General features: G+C 41.1%; 2 protein-coding genes and 1 non-coding gene across 3 annotated transcripts; all 3 read left to right on the forward strand.

Moving 5' to 3' along the window:
- Positions 1-5,283: 5,283 nt before the first annotated feature.
- On the forward strand, positions 5,284-8,150 carry LOC148074500 (inter-alpha-trypsin inhibitor). The gene is made up of 6 exons (XM_087797581.1): positions 5,284-5,553; positions 6,098-6,289; positions 6,404-6,580; positions 6,659-6,703; positions 7,667-7,745; positions 7,835-8,150. The coding sequence occupies exons 1-6, from the start codon at positions 5,490-5,492 to the stop codon at positions 7,914-7,916; spliced, it is 639 nt and encodes a 212-aa protein (XP_087653707.1). The 5' UTR covers positions 5,284-5,489; the 3' UTR covers positions 7,917-8,150.
- Positions 8,151-10,923: 2,773 nt separating this feature from the next.
- On the forward strand, positions 10,924-19,610 carry usp3 (ubiquitin specific peptidase 3). The gene is made up of 15 exons (XM_087797921.1): positions 10,924-11,302; positions 11,372-11,432; positions 12,005-12,139; positions 12,234-12,311; positions 12,476-12,557; positions 12,711-12,790; positions 14,160-14,273; positions 14,452-14,565; positions 14,632-14,772; positions 15,012-15,118; positions 16,430-16,510; positions 16,581-16,699; positions 16,767-16,880; positions 17,692-17,759; positions 18,616-19,610. The coding sequence occupies exons 1-15, from the start codon at positions 11,212-11,214 to the stop codon at positions 19,424-19,426; spliced, it is 2,196 nt and encodes a 731-aa protein (XP_087654047.1). The 5' UTR covers positions 10,924-11,211; the 3' UTR covers positions 19,427-19,610.
- A 2,264-nt stretch (positions 19,611-21,874) lies between these two features.
- trnae-cuc (transfer RNA glutamic acid (anticodon CUC)) lies at positions 21,875-21,946 on the forward strand. The gene has a single exon. It is a non-coding gene; the product is annotated as a tRNA-Glu (tRNA).
- The last annotated feature ends 1,656 nt before the right edge of the window (positions 21,947-23,602 follow it).

A 23,602-nucleotide genomic window follows, 5' to 3' on the forward strand; every position in this document is an offset into this window, starting at 1 on the left:
GGATACAGTGAGAGAAAAGAGGAGAGAAGAGTGAGGGAGGATACAGTGAGAGAAAAGAGGAGAGAAGAGTGAGGGAGGATACAGTGAGAGAAAAGAGGAGAGAAGAGTGAGGGAGGATACAGTGAGAGAAAAGAGGAGAGAAGAGTGAGGGAGGATACAGTGAGAGAAAAGAGGAGAGAATAGTGAGGGAGGATACAGTGAGAGAAAAGAGGAGAGAAGAGTGAGGGAGGATACAGTGAGAGAAAAGAGGAGAGAAGAGTGAGGGAGGATACAGTGAGAGAAAAGAGGAGAGAAGAGTGAGGGAGGATACAGTGAGAGAAAAGAGGAGAGAAGAGTGAGGGAGGATACAGTGAGAGAAAAGAGGAGAGAAGAGTGAGGGAGGATACAGTGAGAGAAAAGAGGAGAGAAGAGTGAGGGAGGATACAGTGAGAGAAAAGAGGAGAGAAGAGTGAGGGAGGATACAGTGAGAGAAAAGAAGGGAGAAGAGTGAGGGAGGATACAGTGAGAGAAAAGAGGAGAGAAGAGTGAGGGAGGATACAGTGAGAGAAAAGAGGAGAGAAGAGTGAGGGAGGATACAGTGAGAGAAAAGAGGAGAGAAGAGTGAGGGAGGATACAGTGAGAGAAAAGAGGAGAGAAGAGTGAGGGAGGATACAGTGAGAGAAAAGAGGAGAGAAGAGTGAGGGAGGATACAGTGAGAGAAAAGAGGAGAGAAGAGTGAGGGAGGATACAGTGAGAGAAAAGAGGAGAGAAGAGTCCATGGAGGTTCTGGAGAAAACTCTGGATCATTGACATGCTGCTGGTCCAGGATCAGCAGCAGCTCTGGAGCCTGAAGCTCCGGGAGAGAAATAAAAAGTGTTTAAACAGGTGATGATGCAGAAAAGAAGGATCTTCAGATCTTCTGTGAGATGACATCACAGTACAGCTGCTCACAGCTCAGATTTGCAAAACTTTCTTTTTATATCCAGAGCTCAGGAGAGACTGGCATGAGTTAAGAAGTGAGTGATGACAGCGAACAAAAGTGAGGTGACGTGAGGCCATGAGACGAACAGGAAATATATGGAATATATACATAAATATGAAAAAGGCTGATGTATTCTTTTGTAGTTTGTTTTAAAGCAATTTGTTTTACTCATTAAGGAAACTTAATTAAACATTAAGGAAATGCTCACAAATTATCCTTCCCTATGCAACACTAATAGACTCAGGGACTCATTCATTCCTCGTGTTAGTAGATTGTTTTAATTCTGAGTTCGGGGGCAGAAGTGAAAAGATGATTCTATTCTATGTTAATCTTTGTATTCTTTTCTTTGTCATTTTTCTTTGATTAATGTTCTTTATCTTTAGACTTAGATTGTATCATCTTGATCTTTCTCTTTATTTCTCTTTTTTCTTGTTCTTATTTTTATTTTTATGAATAATACTAACTAAGCTACAACTCAGAGCCGAGTCTGGTCCAGAAGTATGCTGACGACACTGACATTGTTGGATGCATCATTGTTGGATGAATCATTGTTGGATGCATCATTGTTGGATGCATCATTGTTGGATGCATCATTGTTGGATGAATCATTGTTGGATGCATCATTGTTGGATGAATCATTGTTGGATGCATCATTGTTGGATGCATCATTGTTGGATGCATCATTGTTGGATGCATCATTGTTGGATGAATCATTGTTGGATGCATCATTGTTGGATGCTTCATTGTTGGATGCATCATTGTTGGATGCATCATTGTTGGATGAATCATTGTTGGATGCATCATTGTTGGATGCATCATTGTTGGATGCATCATTGTTGGATGCATCATTGTTGGATGAATCATTGTTGGATGAATCATTGTTGGATGCATCATTGTTGGATGAATCATTGTTGGATGAATCATTGTTGGATGCATCATTGTTGGATGAATCATTGTTGGATGAATCATTGTTGGATGCATCATTGTTGGATGAATCATTGTTGGATGCATCATTGTTGGATGAATCATTGTTGGATGAATCATTGTTGGATGAATCATTGTTGGATGAATCATTGTTGGATGCATCATTGTTGGATGCATCATTGTTGGATGAATCATTGTTGGATGCATCATTGTTGGATGAATCATTGTTGGATGCATCATTGTTGGATGAATCATTGTTGGATGCATCATTGTTGGATGCATCATTGTTGGATGAATCATTGTTGGATGAATCATTGTTGGATGCATCATTGTTGGATGAATCATTGTTGGATGAATCATTGTTGGATGCATCATTGTTGGATGAATCATTGTTGGATGCATCATTGTTGGATGAATCATTGTTGGATGCATCATTGTTGGATGAATCATTGTTGGATGAATCATTGTTGGATGCATCATTGTTGGATGAATCATTGTTGGATGCATCATTGTTGGATGCATCATTGTTGGATGAATCATTGTTGGATGCATCATTGTTGGGTGCATCATTGTTGGATGAATCATTGTTGGATGAATCATTGTTGGATGCATCATTGTTGGATGAATCATTGTTGGATGCATCATTGTTGGATGAATCATTGTTGGATGCATCATTGTTGGATGCATCATTGTTGGATGAATCATTGTTGGATGCATCATTGTTGGATGAATCATTGTTGGATGCATCATTGTTGGATGAATCATTGTTGGATGAATCATTGTTGGATGCATCATTGTTGGATGAATCATTGTTGGATGAATCATTGTTGGATGCATCATTGTTGGATGAATCATTGTTGGATGAATCATTGTTGGATGCATCATTGTTGGATGCATCATTGTTGGATGCATCATTGTTGGATGAATCATTGTTGGATGCATCATTGTTGGATGAATCATTGTTGGATGCATCATTGTTGGATGAATCATTGTTGGATGCATCAGGGACAACAGTGAAGACGAGTACAGAGTCTGATACGTGACTTTGTGGACTGGAGTGAGAGGAACCACTTGCAGCTGAACACCTCAAAGACCAAGGAGCTGGTCTTGGACTTCAGGAGGTCCAGGACAAAACCACGTCCAGTGTCCATCAGAGGCGACGAGGTGGAGATAGTGGACAACTATAAGTACCTCGGTGTGTGGATGGACAGTAAACTGGTCCTGCAACACAGACCATGTATATAAGAAGGTTCAGAGTAGAAGTACTTTCTGAGGAGGCTTCGATCATTTAACATCTGCAAGAAGCTCCTCTGCATGTTCTACCAGTCTGTGGTGGCCAGTGTTCTATGCTGTGGTGTGTTGGGGTGGAAATGTGTCCAAGAGGAGGTCAACAGGTCAACAGGTCAACAGGTCAACAGGTTGATCAGGAGGGCTGGCTCTGTGGTTGGAATGAAGCTGGACTCACTGGTGACAGTTGCTGAGATCATTGAACAAACTACTGTCCATCATGATGACATCATCCTCTGAACACTGTCATCAGTGAGCAGAGAAGCAGATGAAGCACGAATGCTCCTACCAGGTGCAACACTAATAGACTCAAGGACTCATTCATTCCTAGAGCTATTAAATTGTACAATTCTGAGTTCGGGGGCAGAAGTGAAAGTATCTGGATGTTCTGTTCTATGTTAGTCTTTGTATCCTTTGTCTTTGTTGTTTTTCTTTGATCTATGTTCTTTATCTTTATCTTTAGACTTAGATTGTGTCATCTTGTTCTTTCTCTTTATTTCTCTTTGTTCTTGTTCTTATTTTATTTTGATTTATTTATTTATTTTTATAAAAAATTGCTGTATGTATTGACTATTGGAAAAAAACAATTTCCCGAAGGAGACCTCCTGAGGGATCAATAAAGTTTTACCTTACCTTACCTTACCTAACCTAACCCTAACCGAACCGAACCGAACCGAACCGAACCGAACTGAACCGAACCGAACCGAACCTAAACTCACTGATGGTTGTGAGAATGTTTCAGGTTCAGTGTGTACTTTGGTGTGTCTTTAGAATTCTCTGTAAATAGTCATCGATGCTATTGTTTTGACAGCCATGTTTTTTTTTCTCAGTACATCAAAGAAACTACTTGTAGATCCTTGATCTCAGCGTTTCACCTTCAACGTTCATAAATAAGTGTTTTATTTTCAAGAAACAGTTCAGCTTCATTATATCTTGTATTTTTACAGATCAAAGAATATTAGGTAGAAGTTGTAGCTCCTGAGATCAAATACAAAATACATTGAAATATTCTTAATCACTGAACATTTTGACTTTTAATGTAGTGATGGTTTGATTTTGAATAGCTATGACTCTGGAACTCTTTAACCATTTGTTTACCAGGTAACTCTGTCTGGTCATGAGTGTCATGTGACCAAACTATTTGACCTCAGTGGGTCGAAGACAAGTTTTCAACTCACCAGGAAGATAAAACGAAAAAAACAAGAGTTTATCTTGTTTTCTTTTTAGAAGTGCATGTGTGAAAAATAGGAAGTGGCAAAATGGAAAGTCGTGGCTTTGCTATTACACTCCTCTGACACTAGGGGGAGCCAGAAACAGTATTTTCAATCTCAAATCTGTTAGTGTCTAATGTTGTCGAGCTGGAACTTAAGAGTGAGGGAGCTTCACAGTGGGTTTTTGTTTGTGTCTTGTTAGCTTGAAGATCATATATATATATATATATATATATATTGTTTGATATAGACATGTTTTGTGTAAGTGTGCAAGTGTGTAGTTATGTATTCATAAGTGTTTAAATACAAACAAATGCTGATCTGTGTTTTGGTTTAGTTGTACTGTATGAAGGTTTTTGTTTGTGTCTTGTTAGCTTGAAGATTATATATATATATATATATATATATATATATATATATATATATATATATATATATATATATACAATATATATATATATTGTTTGATATAGACATGTTTTGTGTAGGTGTGTAAGTGTGTAGTTATGTATTTAAGTGTATACATAAGTGTTTAAATACAAACAAATGCTGATCTGTGTTTTGGTTTAGTTGTAGTGTATGAAGGTTTGTGTTTGTGTGTTTTTAAGGTCTTTGTTTCATTGTGCTTGTGTGTCTAGGGCTGAATTTGACTAGATTTGTGTGTTTCTGTTTTGGTGAATATACAAGTGTGTGTGTGTTTGTCTGTTTGTGAGGTGCAGAGTCGCGTTGTAGAATCTAGACTCACAAACAGGAAGGAACAGTATTTGTTTCTTTTTGAAGATGTTTTTATTTTCTGCAGGTTTGCTCGTGCAGACTTATTGTGGTTTTGTTGTGTCTTCGTGCAAGTCATCTAGTCATAGTCGTCAATGAAAGTGTGTGTCTTTCATTTGTCTTCGTGGGTTGAAGTGTGTGTGTGTCATATCTGGTTTCGACGACATGAAGTTTCTGCCTCTCGCTGGTCGTAAAAACCACGATGTCCGTTAACTTTGCTTCCAATTGTTCGATACGGGGAAGTGCGAGTCCAAAGGTGGAGGATCGCCGCACACCTACTGTAGTTTACGACCCGGACTCACTCGGGGCGAGACGGCGCTGAAGCGAGCAGCAACATGAAGTACCTGCTACTCCTGGCTCTGGCTTTGGCCTCAGTTCACTCCATTTCCATCGTTCCAGGTAAATCCAAATACTTTTTTTTTTAATCTCAGAAACTTTGATCATAAGTTGAAACTCAAGGTCTGAGTTAATCGTTCTTCATCAACTCTAAGGTTTAGCTTTAATTTCCACAGAATCTCTGCTGTAAAAAGTGGGCGAGAATCTCTTCTGGTCGCTTTAAAACAGAAAAAGATTTTTAAAAATGCTGTTTTGTCAACAAGGCCGAGGAAGTGAATCCTTCATGTGTAATTGTAGACGTGGCTTCTGTCTGCGTGTTAACCACCACCTTCTTGGCGTATGATTGCCAAGGGATTTGAGGAATATGATTTTCTCCAAAGAAAAGGCAGAATAATCTGCTCAGAATTGACATCATTTGAAGTAAAGTAGCTCCGAGCGAAGGAGACGTTGGAGACTTTATTGGCCTCGTAAAAAGAGGGAGTCGACCCGTCGGTTAAACATTAGCCGCGACCATTGATAATGTCGTATCACACCATGACTCTGCTAATGAGAACCGCCGTCACCTTTGAACTTTCAATAAAACTCTTCCATTTTATTTCCCCCACAGAGTTCTGTAAACTGGACAAGGCTGAGGGCACCGGTAGCAACTTGATATTCTTCTTGTACTATGACATCGAGATGGATCGATGCACTCCGTTCTTCTACAGCGGGGAGGGAGGGAACCCCAATCGCTTCGTGAACGAACGAGAGTGCATGAGGAACTGTTCGGTTAACACGGACAAGGTCTATCCTGTGGAAGGTACTTTTTTTAATCTCTTAATTTTCTCGTTTGTTGACTTAGCTTTGATTTAATAATAATCCTGAATCCTAATGATTTCTGCCGAACTTAACTTCAAGTGTGTTTCACTGGCAGGAACCGCCGTGTGTCACCTTCCCAAGGCGTCCGGGAGCTGTCAGAACAACTTCTTGAGGTACTACTACGACCCCGTCCACAAGAAGTGCAAGAAGTTCTTCTGGACCGGATGCATCGGGAACGGAAACAGGTTTCAGGACCAGCTCAGTTGCAACAACACCTGCGCCGGAATTCACGGTGAGTTCTTTTACATCTCGTGGACGTGTTTTTCGTTGCAGTACGTTTTGATTTTAAACGAGTGCTTTTGGTTTCAAGATGACGGCGACGATCCCGAGGAAGACGAGCCTGACACGCCCATCGGTAATTAAACACGTTGACGACGATGGACCTGGAAATAAGTTAAAGATGGAAATGAAATCAACAGAAATAGAAAAAGCGGAAACATTTGAGTCGACACGACTTCATTAGTTCAACATCTCTTCAGACGCGACTGCCTTGTATTGTGACCGAGATTATCAATGGAAGCTCAGCTGAATAGAGCTGAGCCAGAGTTCAAGGATTTCCGCTCAACCTGATCTGAGACCAGTAGGAAAATTACATTCTGAGGACATACATTAGATACCAGGACAGAAGTGCGGGCCATAAAAACCCCATAAAACTAGCATTAATTAGGCGAAAACTAAGCAAAACACTAAAAAAAGTAATTAAAGTTATAATAAAGTATAATAGTTACAGTATAAACGCACCCTAAAATGGTTTAAAACTCTATATATTGTTTTGTTTATCATTTAATTTTGATAAAAAGATAAATGACTTAATTGTTTTCCTTTCCATTGATTTTTGAGGGACAACAACTGCTCAAGAAAAAAAATGACAATAAAGTCCAAGCTTTGGCAAGAGTTGCTCAAAATTCTACTGGGAATAAATAATGTTGTAAAATAAAAGTGCATTAGTCCAGACGTCACATCCAGATGAATATCTTAAACCAAGTGACATGAGTTCATTCGTCTGAACTTCTGCTGCCGTTCACGAGAAGAACATTCAAAGGTAAGTTGAAGGTGGAGATGTTTCGATCTTAGAAAATGACTCTTTAAAGAATCCAAGAAGGGATTTTGCGTAGAGATGAGGGAACTATTTCATCAGCATCTGATCCTAAAACTCTATCTTGTGCCAAACATATTTGACAAGGAAGGTTTGTACGAGAAGAAGAAAGTTCTCAACCTCATTCTCCTCAGTCCACATCGATGGATGACAACAAACCTATTGAGAAGTTGACGGTTGAACGCTGAACATTTAACACATCTTTGCTTATTCTTCCCACAGCGATCATTGCTGGAGTATTGATCGCGATCATCATCGTGGCTCTTATCGCAACAGTGGCCGTCTTGACTGTGAAGTCAAAGTAAGAGACTTTTTCATCTTCAATATATATATATTTTTAAAGACAGTTCCCTCGACGTACTGATGTATTCGTCTTCTTTCTGCACGCAGGAAAAAGTCTGAGAAGAAGGGGAAGCGAAAGGACGAACCGACTCAGGTGGCTCTACGTGACCAGAGCATCGAGATGGCCTAGCGCTCGTTCACAGATCTTATAGTGTTGATACGTTTTTTTTACTAGGAGTGAACGATTTGTACATTTCTGACTTGTTTAGCGGGTAAATTTTGACGAGCCAGGTCAGCGTGTTTGAAACAAGGAAACTACATTTGAGGCGTCCATTTTTTCTTATTGTTTGAGTCCATTAACGTACATTCCTGTAACATGTAAACAAAAGAAGGATCGGTAACAACTGACCCGTCACGTCCTTCAATAAACAGTTGCCTCAGAAAACTTTGTGGGAACATTGTGTCATGGGTTAATTTGACAAGCCTGTGTTTAGAGCCAATCAGAAGACAAACTGTATTATTTTTGGTTTCCCAGCCCAGCAGTGTTTCAGCTCGCATCATCAATCTGGACTTTCTAAAACAGGGCCGTCATCATCGGGCTCAGTGAATTTGCTGAGAAACACACAACGAAGTCCCTCCGATGACGCACAGTCTGACGGCGTCGTTTCAAACCGTGATGTCAGTAAAGAAAATGCCATTTATCTGAGGATTATCGTCTATACGTCTTATCAACTGAGCTCTTCTGCTTATTCTGGTCAAGTTTGAAACTTGTTCCCAAACACAGAAGACGAAGAGTCACGCTAAGAATAGGTCGTCAGTCACATCACAACAACACAAAGAGAGGAAACTACTGCCGTGGCTTCTCTAGCTTTTGTGATTTTATTTTAGAAGATTATAAAAATCTAAAGAATACCAAACCAATCTGCCCTTTTACTAATGCTGTGTCTCAAATCACATACTTCTCTTAGTATACTAGAAGTTAGTATCATCAGGATAGTGTACGTACTAACTAGTAACTAATCCTCCACAGATAGTATGTCTCAAATCACATACTTCTCTTAGTATACTAGAAGTTAGTATCATCAGGATAGTGTACGTACTAACTAGTAACTAATCCTCCACAGATAGTATGTCTCAAATCACATACTTCTCTTAGTATACTAGAAGTTAGTATCATCAGGATAGTGTACGTACTAACTAGTAACTAATCCTCCACAGATAGTATGTCTCAAACATACTTCTCTTAGTATACTAGAAATTAGTATCATCAGGATAGTGTACGTACTAACTAGTAACTAATCCTCCACAGATAGTATGTCTCAAACATACTTCTCTTAGTATACTAGAAGTTAGTATCATCAGGATAGTGTACGTACTAACTAGTAACTAATCCTTCACAGATAGTATGTCTCAAACATACTTCTCTTAGTATACTAGAAGTTAGTATCATCAGGATAGTGTACGTACTAACTAGTAACTAATCCTCCACAGATAGTATGTCTCAAACATACTTCTCTTAGTATACTAGAAGTTAGTATCATCAGGATAGTGTACCTACTAACTAGTAACTAATCCTCCACAGATAGTATGTCTCAAACATACTTCTCTTAGTATACTAGAAATTAGTATCATCAGGATAGTGTACGTACTAACTAGTAACTAATCCTCCACAGATAGTATGTCTCAAACATACTTCTCTTAGTATACTAGAAGTTAGTATCATCAGGATAGTGTACGTACTAACTAGTAACTAATCCTCCACAGATAGTATGTCTCAAACATACTTCTCTTAGTATACTAGAAGTTAGTATCATCAGGATAGTGTACGTACTAACTAGTAACTAATCCTCCACAGATAGTATGTCTCAAACATACTTCTCTTAGTATACTAGAAGTTAGTATGCATAAGGATAGTGTACGTACTAACTAGTAACTAATCCTCCACAGATATTATGTCTCAAATCACATACTTCTCTTATTATACTAGAAGTTAGTATCATCAGGATAGTGTACGTACTAACTAGTAACTAATCCTCCACAGATATTATGTCTCAAACATACTTCTCTTAGTATACTAGAAGTTAGTATCTTCAGGATAGTGTACGTACTAACTAGTAACTAATCCTCCGCAGATAGTATGTCTCAAATCACATACTTCTCTTATTATACTAGAAGTTAGTATGCATCAGGATAGTGTACGTACTAACTAGTAACTAATCCTCCACAGATAGTATGTCTCAAATCACATACTTCTCTTAGTATACTAGAAGTTAGTATCATCAGGATAGTGTACGTACTAACTAGTAACTAATCCTCCACAGATAGTATGTCTCAAATCAAACTCTGCTGCTACAAACTAACTAAATGACGCGACAGCTTCTTCTTCTACTACTATTTAAGGATGATTTCAACCAGCTGTAGGAACACTATCGCCACCTGCTGGCAGCACGTTTTGCAAGTTTGGAAAAAGGAATAAAGAAAGAATATGAGAATCGTAATATTCGCGAGATATTTAAGCTGGTATCAGCACTGAAGACTGTCATCCTCCTACTGCTGCTGAAAATACACCTGGAAGTATATGAATATATATTAATATATGACGTAACTTCCGTTTACAACGTCATTAAGATGGAGTCGTTTAGTGTAGAAAGTGTCCATCGATTCATACTCAGTTTTGTGTGCGTTTTAGTGACAATTTAGTGTGTATGCAGCACTACATTTAAATACTAAGAATTGAGACGCACTTACACACTAAAAATACTAACTTTGTGTACGCAAGTATGCGATTTGAGACGCAGCATAAGATTAATTCAATAAGATGCTACAAAAAACAACGTATCAAAATAAAGATTCTTTTAGCAGAAATTTACTGATGGAAAGTTTTAATTTATGTTGTTTGTCCTGATTAAGAGTCAGAATAAAACATTTTGATGTAACCACAATTTTAGCTAACTAAAGTTATTTTTTAGCTAACACGTGTTAAAGTATTAAAGCAGAAGGGCAAAAGCTCGCTTGATCTTGATTTAGAGGTATTAAAGGTTTTGTTTTCTAATATAGTTTCAATAAACTACAGTTAAAAATCAAACAATTATTGCGTCACACAAACCTGAGCTTCTGTGTTTAAAAAGACAAACCAAACAGGAAGTACTCGAGAGTGTAACGACATTTTGAATCTTTGTTCCGGTGACTGGGGCCGGCAAGCCTGCGTCACTTCCGCAAGTAATTCTCAATTGTTTATGGAAAAAAAAAGGTTCAGTTGTTAAGTGTGTTTTAACCTTTAATATCGTTCCGTTGTTGTTTACTATCACTCGTTTTTTAAAGCAAAATTCCCTCCAGTGGAGCCTGGAAAACAAGTGTTTTATTGATGCGATGCGATACAGTAGTTGTCAGGCTAACGTTAGCTAGCTTGTTTTTAAATTAGCTTAGTTTCAAGGTGACAAAGTCCGGCTTATATTTCGGGGTCAGAACCCAAAACCCCTTCACCGATGGAGTGTCCGCATCTAACCTCTAACGTGACCCCCGGGGTCGACGTCGCCAAGTTCCCCCACGGATCCCCCTCGTCCTGGTCCTGCACCGGTGAGTCCAGCGAGCGGTTCTTGCTCCTGCTGGGAGAACAAAAGTTGAATTAACGCCGATTTCCGTTAGTTTGCAGATCAAATAAAAGCCCTTGGCTGTGTCTGACGTGTCTCCTGGTCCACTGTGGACGGTGAGTGTAGATGTGGATCTTCCTTCACCTTAAAGATCAACGTTTATTTTATTCAAAGTTGCTTTTACTTTCACTGACAGATCTGACTGACAGATGACCGAAATGAACATATGTACATATAAATAAAACTAATATTTGACATTCCACGTTTTTAAATAGCCTTCCCGGCAATAAGAAATGTCTTTATGTTGTCAAGTGTGGTGTATAATCAGTAAGTAAGTAATTTTTATTTGTATAGCGCTTTTCCAGACCAGGGTCACAAAGCGCTTAAAGAGCTTGTAATCCATGCGTTTGTGTCTTCTTGCCTGGACTAATGCAACAGTTTATTTTCATGTCTAAACCAGAATGATGTGTCTCGCCTGCAGTTCATACAAAACTCTGCAGCCAGAATTCTGAGCCGCTCTAGTAGAAGAACTCACATTTCTCCTTCAAACTCTTCACTGGCTTCCAGAAATTCAAGGAAAAGCCTGAACAAATAGAAACGTCTTAAGATGTTTCTTAAAGGAGTCAGTAGATCCATCAAGCGCAAAGAGAGAGAAGATCATTACAAAGTTTTGCTCTCCATTGCTCAGATATGTCAACGGTCATGCGAAGAAACATTTCGAAGACAACCAGGTCCTGTGCAGCCCGAGAAAAGCCGAAAAGGTGGATAAAGAAACGTGTCATCACTCCGTCTGCATGGACTCCAGCAGCTTCGGCGTATTCTGGTCGGTTCCAATGAATCTTTAAATATCCATCATTGATTCTTCTTCTTCTTTCAAAATGTTCAGTATTTTTTTACTCACCTAAATGGATCCACAGTTACAGATGCGACGACTTTGTGATCAACGACACCAAACATGTGCAGCGGGTGAGAGAACATCTGCAAAGTTTGGAAAAGTAAGTGATGCTGATCATCGTGAAGAAATGCAAACGTAATAAACCGGATGAGAATATGTCGCATAATAATAACATTAAGGAGATGACGATCACACTAATAGATATCAGACTAAACTGTAGTAATTATCATTAACAAGTATATCATGAGTTTGTTCATTTTTCAGCTCAGCCCTGAACCCCGACAGGCAGAAGAAAAGAAAACTCCAGGACTGTGCAGATCTGGACAACAAGCTGTTAAAAACCACCGTAAGCGCTTCAAATTAGGAGTCTTTATTCCAAATTATAGCTCATAATCCTCCAAAAAACTCTTCTGCAACGTGTCATTTCTTACACTCCGGAACATTTCGGGTTCTATAAAATGAGTCACTGCTGACTCTGTCTTTCCTCTGCCGGTCTCAGGACGGTGCGGCGCTGGGGGCCACAGGCTTGAGGAACCTGGGGAACACATGCTTCATGAACGCCATCCTGCAGTCCCTCAGGTGCGAGGAGAACCTGGTGTTTGAACTGGTGGTCGATGATACAACTCTTAGTCTAAATGTAGTAAAGAACAACAACATGATGAATTGATACTATCTAACAGACAATTGGGCACATAGTTGCTGGACTTCCAGTTTTAAATGTTTATAGTGAGTGAGTTTTAACTCATTCTCATCCTGTCTATGATCTGCTGTTTTACATAAATAATTAAAAAAGTAAATTTAAAGTCAGTCTTGTTTCAGGCCATTATCTGACCCGAGGAGCCCTCTAGTGGTCATTTACGCCATCGTCGCATTTTATATTATATATCATATTATATATCATTTCTACTACTACAGAAGCATTAACGTCATGAAAACCTATTTGCTAACTCCATATAATAGAAACATGATATTCATTTACGTGTAATTCATGTTAACTGGCTCTATTATTTACCCTTCTTTTCTTATGTTGTCCAAAATGTGATAGAAACATAAACTTTATGGTCAATTATTTCCCTGTTGAAAGGTCATGAGATCCAAATAATAGTAATAACTGACTTTTGTGGAAGTAGTCGTAGAAAAGGTGGAATTAGAAGAAGTAGAAAGTAAAAGTAGTAGTAGAATTAGTATGGGAAGTAGTTGTGGAATTAGTAGTTAAAGTAGAAGAAGTAGCAAAGTAAAAGTAGTAGTAGAATTAGTAGTAAATGTAGTAGTGGAAGTAAAGTAGTAGGTCAAAGTGGAAGGAGTTGAAACATGAGTTGAAGAGTTTCCCCATTGAAATGAATGGGGTAGAAAAAGAGGAATAAAAGAAAGTGTGGAAAAGATAAAAGAGAGCTAGAACATAGACCGCATTTCGGAAAAACAAGCTGAATTGATAAAAGTTTGAACGGTTCAAATCGGATACAATTTGTGGGAGGAGAAGTGGCACAAAGTTTAGGTCAGAAGAAAACAGGATCTCAATTGTGTGAACGCTTCCCAGCATTGAGACGATGAATGCTTCCCAGCATTCGCACAATAACACATGAGTTTTATCTTGCCTGGAACATTCATCAGGATACAGAACTAGAAAAGCTAATATTAGCGCCGCAGAACGGCTGCTTCGGTCCTTGGTTCTGTTTTTCCTTTTGGCTTGTTCTGTGCGTCATCTCATGTCAATCTTTTATTCTGAACTAACGCCACAAAAATCCCTAGATTGTGATGAAAACACTGGCAATAAAAGTTTTTATTCTGATTCTAAAACAGTTATAATAGATGGATAGATAAACTTCGGAAAATAATCACAAGGATATTTGTTTTAATAATGGTTCTACTGTAGTGTATCCAGCATGTTCTGAAGCACTGACAACATCAACTTCTACTTCTCCAGCTGAATAATCCTGTCCTTCCACAGTAACATCCAGCAGTTCAGCAGCTTCTTCAAGCAGTTGCCGGCGGTGGGTCTGCGCAGCGGCAAGAAGGCAGGACGACGGATGTACCACACCCGGAGCCAAGGGGACACCAGTGTGTAAGGTCCTCCCTTCCCTTATGGCCCAGAACAAGATGGAGTTTATTTAAGAATAAAAATCATCAAATTACAACTTGCTAACAACACCAGTGTATCATGTCATTGAATCAACTGGTGTAACTTTTGCAGCTGGATTCACACTGATGTCAACTATACTGGCATGAATTTAAATTTCCAGATCTTTGGTGGAGGAGTTCAGAAAAACCCTGTGTTCACTCTGGCAGGGGAACCAGACGGCCTTCAGTCCGGACTCTTTGTTCTACACCATATGGAAACTCATGCCGAGCTTCAGGTAAGATTCGAGTGTGAGTGGATCGGATCTTTCCCTCTGACTGGAGCCGGTTCTGTGGTGTTGCAGAGGATACCAGCAGCAGGACGCCCACGAGTTCATGCGCTACCTACTGGACCATCTGCACCGAGAACTTCTGCACAGCCGGAACGGTGCGACTCCACCTCCGGAGGGTGTCGTCGTCGCCCCCGCCGACGGCAAGTGCTGCATGTAAGTCAGAAGTTTGCTCCTAAACGCACACATTAAACAGTTTTATTCTGTTTAAACCTCTTAACTTGTATTTAAAATCAGATCGTAATGATCTCCTACGTCATTCATCCCTACCGACGGTAGAGGGTGCTGTTGTTACACTTAAGTACCTCAGGTTCTCTCGCGTTGACATCCGTTAATTTATTATTTAAAACCGATAAGAGTTGAAACTTGATTCGCTTCTTTTTCTGTGATTCCAGAAACGGGACCGTGAGCGTAGTCACGTCCAACTTTGGTGGAATACTCCAGAATGAAGTCAACTGTTTAATATGTGGGACAGAGTCTCGCAAGTTTGACCCCTTTCTTGGTGAGACCCCCTTAAATGTTCTACTCAGCTGTAGATCTACGTGACGTCATCCTTCACTAATGTGTGAAGTTTAAAATCTAACAAAACAACACGACGTACTAGAGCTGAACCATTATTGAAAAACATATAATTGTGAATATTTTCCGAAATATTGCGATTAAATGTGTGATTATTTTTCAATGACCTCTTTTTTATTATTTTTTCTCGAATAAAATAAATAATTCACTGCACAGTAAAATGTATTTCTTTGTGATTGTTAGGATAAGTTTATTAAGGCATTTTTAAGATTAAAGAAATGAAACGACAACATTGAAATGAAGGAAGAAGGTTAATTTAGTTACTTAAATAACATATTCACTGCAAACACTAAAAACTAGTGTAAAAACTAAAAGTGTGATGTAAACATATTTATGAGTCAATAATAATTCAGAGGAAAGAGAAGTGAAAACACTAGTCACTCATTCTGACTTTTCTTACTATATGTTTTTGCACAGTTTCTCTTGTATTTAAGTGCAGTTCCTGTCCTACACAATAATATCATTTACACAATTTGAATTATGTGATTGTACAGTGGCGTGGACACGATGGCGTGTGTGTGTGTGTCTGTGCGTGTGTCTGTGCGTGTGTGTCTGCGTGTGTGTCTGTGTGTGTGTGTGTGGGGGTGTGTGTGTCTGCGTGTGTGTCTGCGTGTGTGTGTGCGTGTGCGTGTGCGTGTGCGTGTGTGTGTGCGTGTGTGTGTGCGCGTGTGTGTGTGTGCGTGTGCGTGTGCGTGTGTGTGCGCGTGTGTGAGAGTGTGTGTGTGTGCGTGTGTGTGCTCGCTGCTGTCGTCTAAATTCAAATTTCAAACCATTTTCACATTGTATTTGTGTTGAAACACTTTATTTTCATGCAGAGTTTGCGTCTCTCGCTTGTTCTGCTCTCGGCGCTCGTAAGTCACGTGACAACATAACGGCTCCGAAATGAAATGGACATAAAATTCAATAAAATCGCAGTCTTTTCGATATAATAATCCATTTTTTTTACATCGCGATTATATCGTAACTGCGATCAATGGTTCAGCTCGACTACATACTGTGATGTGTAACTAGGTAAAGTTCATTGATTCCTTCAGTGTCACTGGAGGTCAAATGCTTGCGATAACACTTCACATATGTAACAATAGTTTTAAGATAAGTCGTTTATGTACAGTTTGGTTTTTCAACCGAATAAATCTTCTGAGAAATGATGCTCTTCAATGTTTCTGTCATTATGTCCAGGATTTACTCTCAATTTTCCAAAAGCTGTTGCCACTAAACTTGATTCCTCTTGTAGATCTGTCCTTGGACATTCCTAGTCAGTTCCGACAGAAGAGAAGTAAAGACCAAGAACCAGGACCCACTTGTACTTTAGGCGGTAAGATCGTTCGATGTATTTTTAATATGCTGCGTTCTGACGGCAGTCGTTGCCGTGTTTGTCGCTCCAGACTGTCTGCGCAGCTTCACTGATCTGGAGGAACTGGACGAGACGGAGCTCTATTACTGCCACAAGTGTAAAAAGAGGCAACAATCCACCAAAAAGTTTTGGGTCCAGAAGCTCCCGAAGGTGAAGAACGAGACGGATTAGTCGTTGACAGTTGAGGTGTGACGAGTGTCGTCGTCTATGCTGGCAGGTGTTGTGTTTGCACCTGAAGAGGTTCCACTGGACGGCGTTTTTGAGGAACAAAGTGGACACGTATGTGGAGTTTCCCCTGAAGGGCCTGGACATGAAGGGTTACTTACTGGAGGTGAGTGTTGCACCTGTTTTATTAGACTTTACTTTATTGTTATTACACAGAAAAAACGGCGAAATTGAGTTGCTTGGCAACCGTTAAAAAATCCACGCATAGAATGAATGTATATAAAAATATAAATAAGTTAAAAATAGTGCAAATATAGTATAAATAGAATAAATAAATAATGTTTTAAAATATTGCATGTTGCAATATTATGTTTTTAATATCATTAAAAAGAGGTATTTTGTTATCAGTGTATTTAAGACGCACTTAAATCAATGCTCTTAAAAAACAACTAGAGCTTATTAATGTCCTTTTATTTATAACATAATTTTCCATCTTCTTCACTTCTTGATGCGTCTCTTCCTTGAGCTCGATGACACTTTAGGATGAGTCGATGGAATTACTCGTGTAATAGAATTGAGTCGATTCAAGAATTAAAACAATCGTGAGCGAACGCAGCTGACGTTATTATAAACATAATAATGTTAAATGTTTTTTTAATCCTCAAACGTTCCTAATACACGTTTAAAGTGGGATGCAGCCGCACGTGCAACAGAGTTCAATGCCAACGATCTGAGTCACATGGACAACATGAATGAAACACAGGCCTCCTGATCATCTGGAAACACGTTGCCGTGGCAACCTCCTAAAACAAATGATGCTGTTGGTCATAAAAACAAGAGGATAATCTGTCGTCACGGCAACGTAGACGCTGCACGGAAAACAAAGCGGCTGCAACATTTCTCTGCTCATCTAAATGTGGCCGAGAGACGTGGTCTTCGTCGAAGACGCTCCTCACGTGGCGCTTGTGTCGTTGCAGCCGGAGACGCCGCAGACGGGCAGCTGCGTGTACGACCTCGCCGCCATCGTCGTGCATCACGGATCCGGGTGAGTAACCGTGCGGCGCTGACTCGTGGAGCGAGGGTTTAACGTGTAGTGCCGCTGATGAGATGCTACAGATATAGTTGTTCTCACACACACTCGCCGTCTGTCGATCTTTAACTCGTCCGTGTCGAGGTCGGAGGTCGGATCCGATCACCGTGACGACCCTCATGCAGAGCAGAACCCAGACCTGGACGCACAATAATGTGAAGTCGATGCAACATTCTTAAGCTAGTGGATCTGCTGCCATGTTTTTGTCAATGACGGCGTGAGTAAATGGTCAATGAATAAATAATAATAAAGAATTGGACGTATTACTTTTGCCAAGAAGGTTCTGTGATCGTTCATGTGTCTGATTTAACTTTCAATTATATTTGACAATAACACATAAAATGTTTTAAAAGGTGGTTCGAGCGTTGATATTAAAGTGTGTTTAAAACATGAATCGAATAAACTACTTAAAAAAAGAAAGTCAAATAAATGCATAAAGAAATAAAAATAATTGGTAGAAAATTCACTTTTGAAAAAACCTGTGAATATCTGATGACAAACGATTTACTTCCATGATCTCATTGTTGTCACTGATGGTTCAGATGTAAAAATCTTACTAAATTATGAGATAAGAAAAGATCAAATGAAAGTAGGGCAAAGGTTATTCAGCGAAAACTCTATCAAAATGTATTTTTAACAACAAATAACGTCCTCAACGGATCAAGTCCGTCCTCGAACACCAACATCCTCCTCGTCCTCATATTTACTGACGACCAGACGCGTGTCCTTCAAATCCTACTGGGTCCAGCTGTTGCTGCAGTTCCATGTCCCACCACCAGGGTGACCCCCTCGAGTCTGTTTGTGTCGACAGGGTCGGGTCAGGACACTACACGGCCTACGGCAGCCACGAGGGTCACTGGTACCACTTCAACGACAGCACGGTGACCCAGACCGGCGAGGAGACGGTCAGGAAGGCCAAGGCCTACATCCTCTTTTACGTGGAGCGGACCGACCCGGGGGAGAGGAGGACCGACCTGGCGGAGGAGAGGAGGACCGACCCGGCGGAGGAGAGGACCGACCCGGCGGAGGAGAGGACCGACCCGGCGGAGAGGAGGTCCGACCCGGCGGAGAGGAGGGCCGACCCGGCGGAGAGGAGGTCCGACCCGGCGGAGAGGAGGGCCGACCCGGCGGAGAGAAGGTCCGACCCGGCGGAGAGGAGGGCCGACCCGGCGGAGAGAAGGTCCGACCCGGCGGAGAGGAGGGTCGACCCGGCGGAGAGGAGGACCGACCCGGCGGAGAGGAGGGCCGACCCGGCGGAGAGGAGGGCCGACCCGGCGGAGAGGAGGGCCGACCCGGCGGAGAGGAGGGCCGACCCGGCGGAGAGGAGGGCCGACCCGGCGGAGAGGAGGGCCGACCCGGCGGAGAGGAGGGCCGACCCGGCGGAGAGGAGGTCCGACCCGGCGGAGAGGAGGGCCGACCCGGCGGAGAGGAGGGCCGACCCGGCGGAGAGGAGGGCCGACCCGGCTGAAGACGCCCTCACAGACGGGTCACACGTGAAGGACGAGCCGGTCTCCACCGAACCTCTGGACCACACGTCTGGAGACTGGATGGATTTGAAAGAAGCGGCGCCGGAGGACGGAGCAGGAACTAAAAACGAGGAGGAACCGCTCGCTCTGTTCTGACTCTAACGTGTCTTCGGGTCGGCGCTCGACCTTTAGATTCATATCCCGAGTGGAGGCTCTTATCAGATTCCAAAGGAGATCGTCTAGAGATAAGAACTTTGACGTTGATTATTGTTGTGTTTTAAAACAAGAACCTTTTTGAAAATGATTCTCACTCGCTGTCGTCGACCTCGACCGCCTTCAAACGTGCGTCAGATATTAAAGATGATTTGAAATAATTCTGTCTCGTTTAATTACCTCTGCCAAGGAGGTCTGTCGGTGTTTATCCATCTGTTGGGTGAATGCACGACAACGGTCATGAATGTTGATAATGGGAACAAACAAAGTACCATCTGGTTCCATGAATCATTTAGAGGGTTGTGTGTCATTTAACACGACTGCCACCTGCTGTCCACTCGTGTTCAACACGCTCCACAAAAGTATCACTTTATTACAGCAGAACATGTCGTTCCACAACTTTAAAAATAATACAATATCTTTGAATGAGTGATTTTCTAGTACTTTTAATGTTAATGGAGCCTGAGGAGTAACAAGTTATTCCCAAGCCAGAGTAGATGTTCAGTGTCGAGCAGTACTTTTTTAAAATGACCCTCTTTAAAATACCCCTTAATATCTCATCGATGAACTCATTACATGTCTCTAGAGCACACGGTCCAGGTCGAGTCAACTCGTGACCTTTCTGTGTGTAGTTAGTATGTTCTCCCCGTGTTGTGTGGGTTTACTCCGGACACTCCGGTTTCCTCCCACAGTCCAAAAACATACAGAGGTTGATTGAGAACTAGGTGGGGAAATTGTCTGTAGATATGAGTGTGTGTGTGGATGGTTGTCTGTCTTTGTGTGTCCTGAGACAGACTGGCGTCCTGTCCAGGGTGTCCCCTGCCTCTCACCCGATGACTCCAGTCTCCCCGCGACCCCACAAGGGATAAGGCGGTAGAAAATGAACGAATAGACGTCTCTATTTGTCTATGGATCTGTTTTCTCCTCATAAAATCAAACAAAAATTGTATTTCTTTAACATCGTCTTGACATTTGAATCTGGTCATGATCTTTGAAATGTATTGAATCCACAATAAAAACCTGTTTTAGCTTCTCATTCTCTGAGTGAAGCTCCTGCCAGTCGTGTTTCCAGCCACGAGCTGTAGAAGAGTGTAAACACAAACCCTCCTCGTGACTCTTATCTCAGCTGAATCTGCAGCTACGGGAGCAGGAAATACCCTTCGAGTACATCTGGGTTCTTTGGCATCTGCGGACAGATTGTGTCGCCGCTCTGTCGTCACACATGTACAGAACTGAGTCACCCAAGTTTCCACGGTGTCGGGCGTGAGTCGAGCGCTGGAACATCCGTCACGGCTCACAACAACCACAATCTTACGAGCACTAATTTATTGCCCAAATGTTCCTGGTGGTCCGGTTAGTTCTGAAAACAAAAGCAGGATCATTCTGTGGACGTCGGTCATAAAACCCGCTTGTGACTCATTTGTTTCCTGAAACATTGACCCGGTACACAATGTTCTGATCCGGGTTTTCACAGTGTCCGCTTGGATATTACAACTTTGGTTTGGTTTGCCTTATTTTAGAGTTTATTTACTCATCTTGAGAACATAAAGTCTCTCTTCAGCCTCAAAACACACAAAAACAACAAGGAAAATGTCCTTTTTTTTACTGGAAAACCTTTAAAAAACAAACTTAAGACACATCATCTCGCTGTGAAACAAGCCATTACACAAAGATGGATCGAAATCACAAAAAAAACAACATAACCCGATTTATTCAGGTTCATTGTAAACTACTACTACTCTTGTGCTGTGTCTCAAATCGCATACTACTCTTAGTATGCTAGAAGTTAGTATGCATCAGTTTAGTGTACATACTAACTAGTAACTAATCCTCCACAGATAGTATGTCTCAAACATACTTCTCTTAGTATACTAGAAGTTAGTATCATCAGGATAGTGTACGTACTAACTAGTAACTAATCCTCCACAGATAGTATGTCTCAAATCACATACTTCTCTTAGTATACTAGAAGTTAGTATCATCAGGATAGTGTACGTACTAACTAGTAACTAATCCTCCACAGATAGTATGTCTCAAACATACTTCTCTTAGTATACTAGAAGTTAGTATGCATCAGGATAGTGTACGTACTAACTAGTAACTAATCCTCCACAGATAGTATGTCTCAAACATACTTCTCTTAGTATACTAGAAGTTAGTATCATCAGGATAGTGTACGTACTAACTAGTAACTAATCCTCCACAGATAGTATGTCTCAAATCACATACTTCTCTTAGTATACTAGAAGTTAGTATCATCAGGATAGTGTACGTACTAACTAGTAACTAATCCTCCACAGGTAGTATGTCTCAAATCAAACTCTGCTGCTACACACTAACAGGAAATGACGCGACAGCTTCTTCACCTGTAAGTATATGAATATATATATTTCCCTGGTGGTCTAGTGGTTAGGATTCGGCGCTCTCACCGCCGCGGCCAGGGTTCGATTCCCGGTCAGGGAACTTGCTTTAAACAATTTCCCGAAGGAGACCTCCTGAGGGATGAATAGAGTTTTACCTTACCTTATATATATATATATATATGACGTAACTTCCGTTTAAAACGTCACTAAGATGGAGCTGGTGTGGTTAGTGTCCATCGAACCATGCTCAGTTTTGTGGGCGTGTTAGTACGCCACTTTAGTGTGTATGACGCACTAAATTTCGCATACTAAGAATTGAGACGCACCAACGCACTAAAAATACTAACTTTTAGTAGCTAGTATGCGATTTGAGACACAGCATTGGACAAAGGTCTTACTTCCTGTCGAACTCATCGTCAACAGGAAGTAAACTTTGCTAGCAATGCTATGTTGCTAAGTGCTGCTGTTATCAAATGAATATATCTTGTTATAACTTTCTAGATCTTGTAGAAATGGGTTTTATCAGAAATCATTTATTTATTTGCAGTCTTCTGTATATTAAAAAAAAAATGTACAAACCTTTTCATTTGAGTTTCGCTGCTTGTGCCGCTAACTCTGTTAGCAACTAGCATGAACTGTAAATCTCATCATCAAATCATCAACAAATCAACTTTAATGTGACCAAAGGTTGTTATGAGACCATGTCTTGAGACATGAAGGAGATGAAACCATATCTGATCATCTCGTGTGTGAGTGAATACCATTGTTTTATCCATTTGATTAAAACAACATTTAATTCATGCTTGTTTTCATGACGTCATGAGAAACAACAGGTCGTAGTCTGATGTCTCAGCAGATTTAAAATGACAAAATAGTTTCTTATGCGATCTTCACTTCGATGATGCAGAACCAACAGCTAGGTTCCCTTGTGCTCTGAGTGAAGAATGAAGGTCAATATGACCCTTGACTCAAAGTGAAAACAGTTTTATTTATCAATACTTTTTAACAACAATGAAGGCAGGATTAACTGTGTGTCTGTCGCTGCTCACTAGTGCCACCTTCAGGATCTGCAGGATAAGAGTTATATAGTAATAGCATCAATAAAGCATGACACACACACACACACACACACACCCCCCCACACACACTCACACACCCACACCCACACACACACACACACCCCCCCACACACACACACACACACCCCCACACACACACACCCACACACACACACACACACCCACACACACACCCACACACACACCCCCACACACACACACCCACACACACACACACCCACACCCACACACACACACACACACACACACACACACACACACACACACCCACACACACACACACACACACACCCACACACACACACACACACACACACACACACACACCCCCACACACCCACACACACACACACACACACACACACACACACACACACACCCACACACACCCACACATACACACACACACACCCACACACACACACACACACCCACACACACACACACACAGGAACAAACACTAGTGTATGCCGAGCAGCAGCTGCTCTCCCTCGTCTGCTCGCAGGTGGTCGTCGGCTCGTCCGTCGCTCACATTAACGACACAAGTGGCTCTTTTTACCCTTTTTTTTCCTCCCCCTCTCTCGTGTCACGGAGCCGCCGGCGGCCATTCAAGACTAGCTCACGTTCACGTGTGAGTCGGACACACTCGACACACGGCGGTGAGTCACGGTACACAC

Source organism: Callionymus lyra, chromosome 8, assembly GCF_982586985.1.
Source record: "Callionymus lyra chromosome 8, fCalLyr1.hap1.1, whole genome shotgun sequence".
In the NCBI taxonomy this organism is placed as follows: domain Eukaryota; kingdom Metazoa; phylum Chordata; class Actinopteri; order Syngnathiformes; family Callionymidae; genus Callionymus; species Callionymus lyra.

Excerpts from the sequence above, each read along its gene's own strand:
- LOC148074500 (XM_087797581.1), top strand. The coding sequence starts at position 5,490 with ATGAAGTACCTGCTACTCCTGGCTCTGGCTTTGGCCTCAGTTCACTCC. Across the intron at positions 5,554-6,097 it reads CTCCATTTCCATCGTTCCAG|AGTTCTGTAAACTGGACAAG; the intron begins GTAAATCCAAAT and ends TTTCCCCCACAG. Across the intron at positions 7,746-7,834 it reads GTCTTGACTGTGAAGTCAAA|GAAAAAGTCTGAGAAGAAGG; the intron begins GTAAGAGACTTT and ends TTCTGCACGCAG.
- usp3 (XM_087797921.1), top strand. The coding sequence starts at position 11,212 with ATGGAGTGTCCGCATCTAACCTCTAACGTGACCCCCGGGGTCGACGTC. Across the intron at positions 12,312-12,475 it reads CATCTGCAAAGTTTGGAAAA|CTCAGCCCTGAACCCCGACA; the intron begins GTAAGTGATGCT and ends TTCATTTTTCAG. Across the intron at positions 15,119-16,429 it reads CAAGTTTGACCCCTTTCTTG|ATCTGTCCTTGGACATTCCT; the intron begins GTGAGACCCCCT and ends TTCCTCTTGTAG.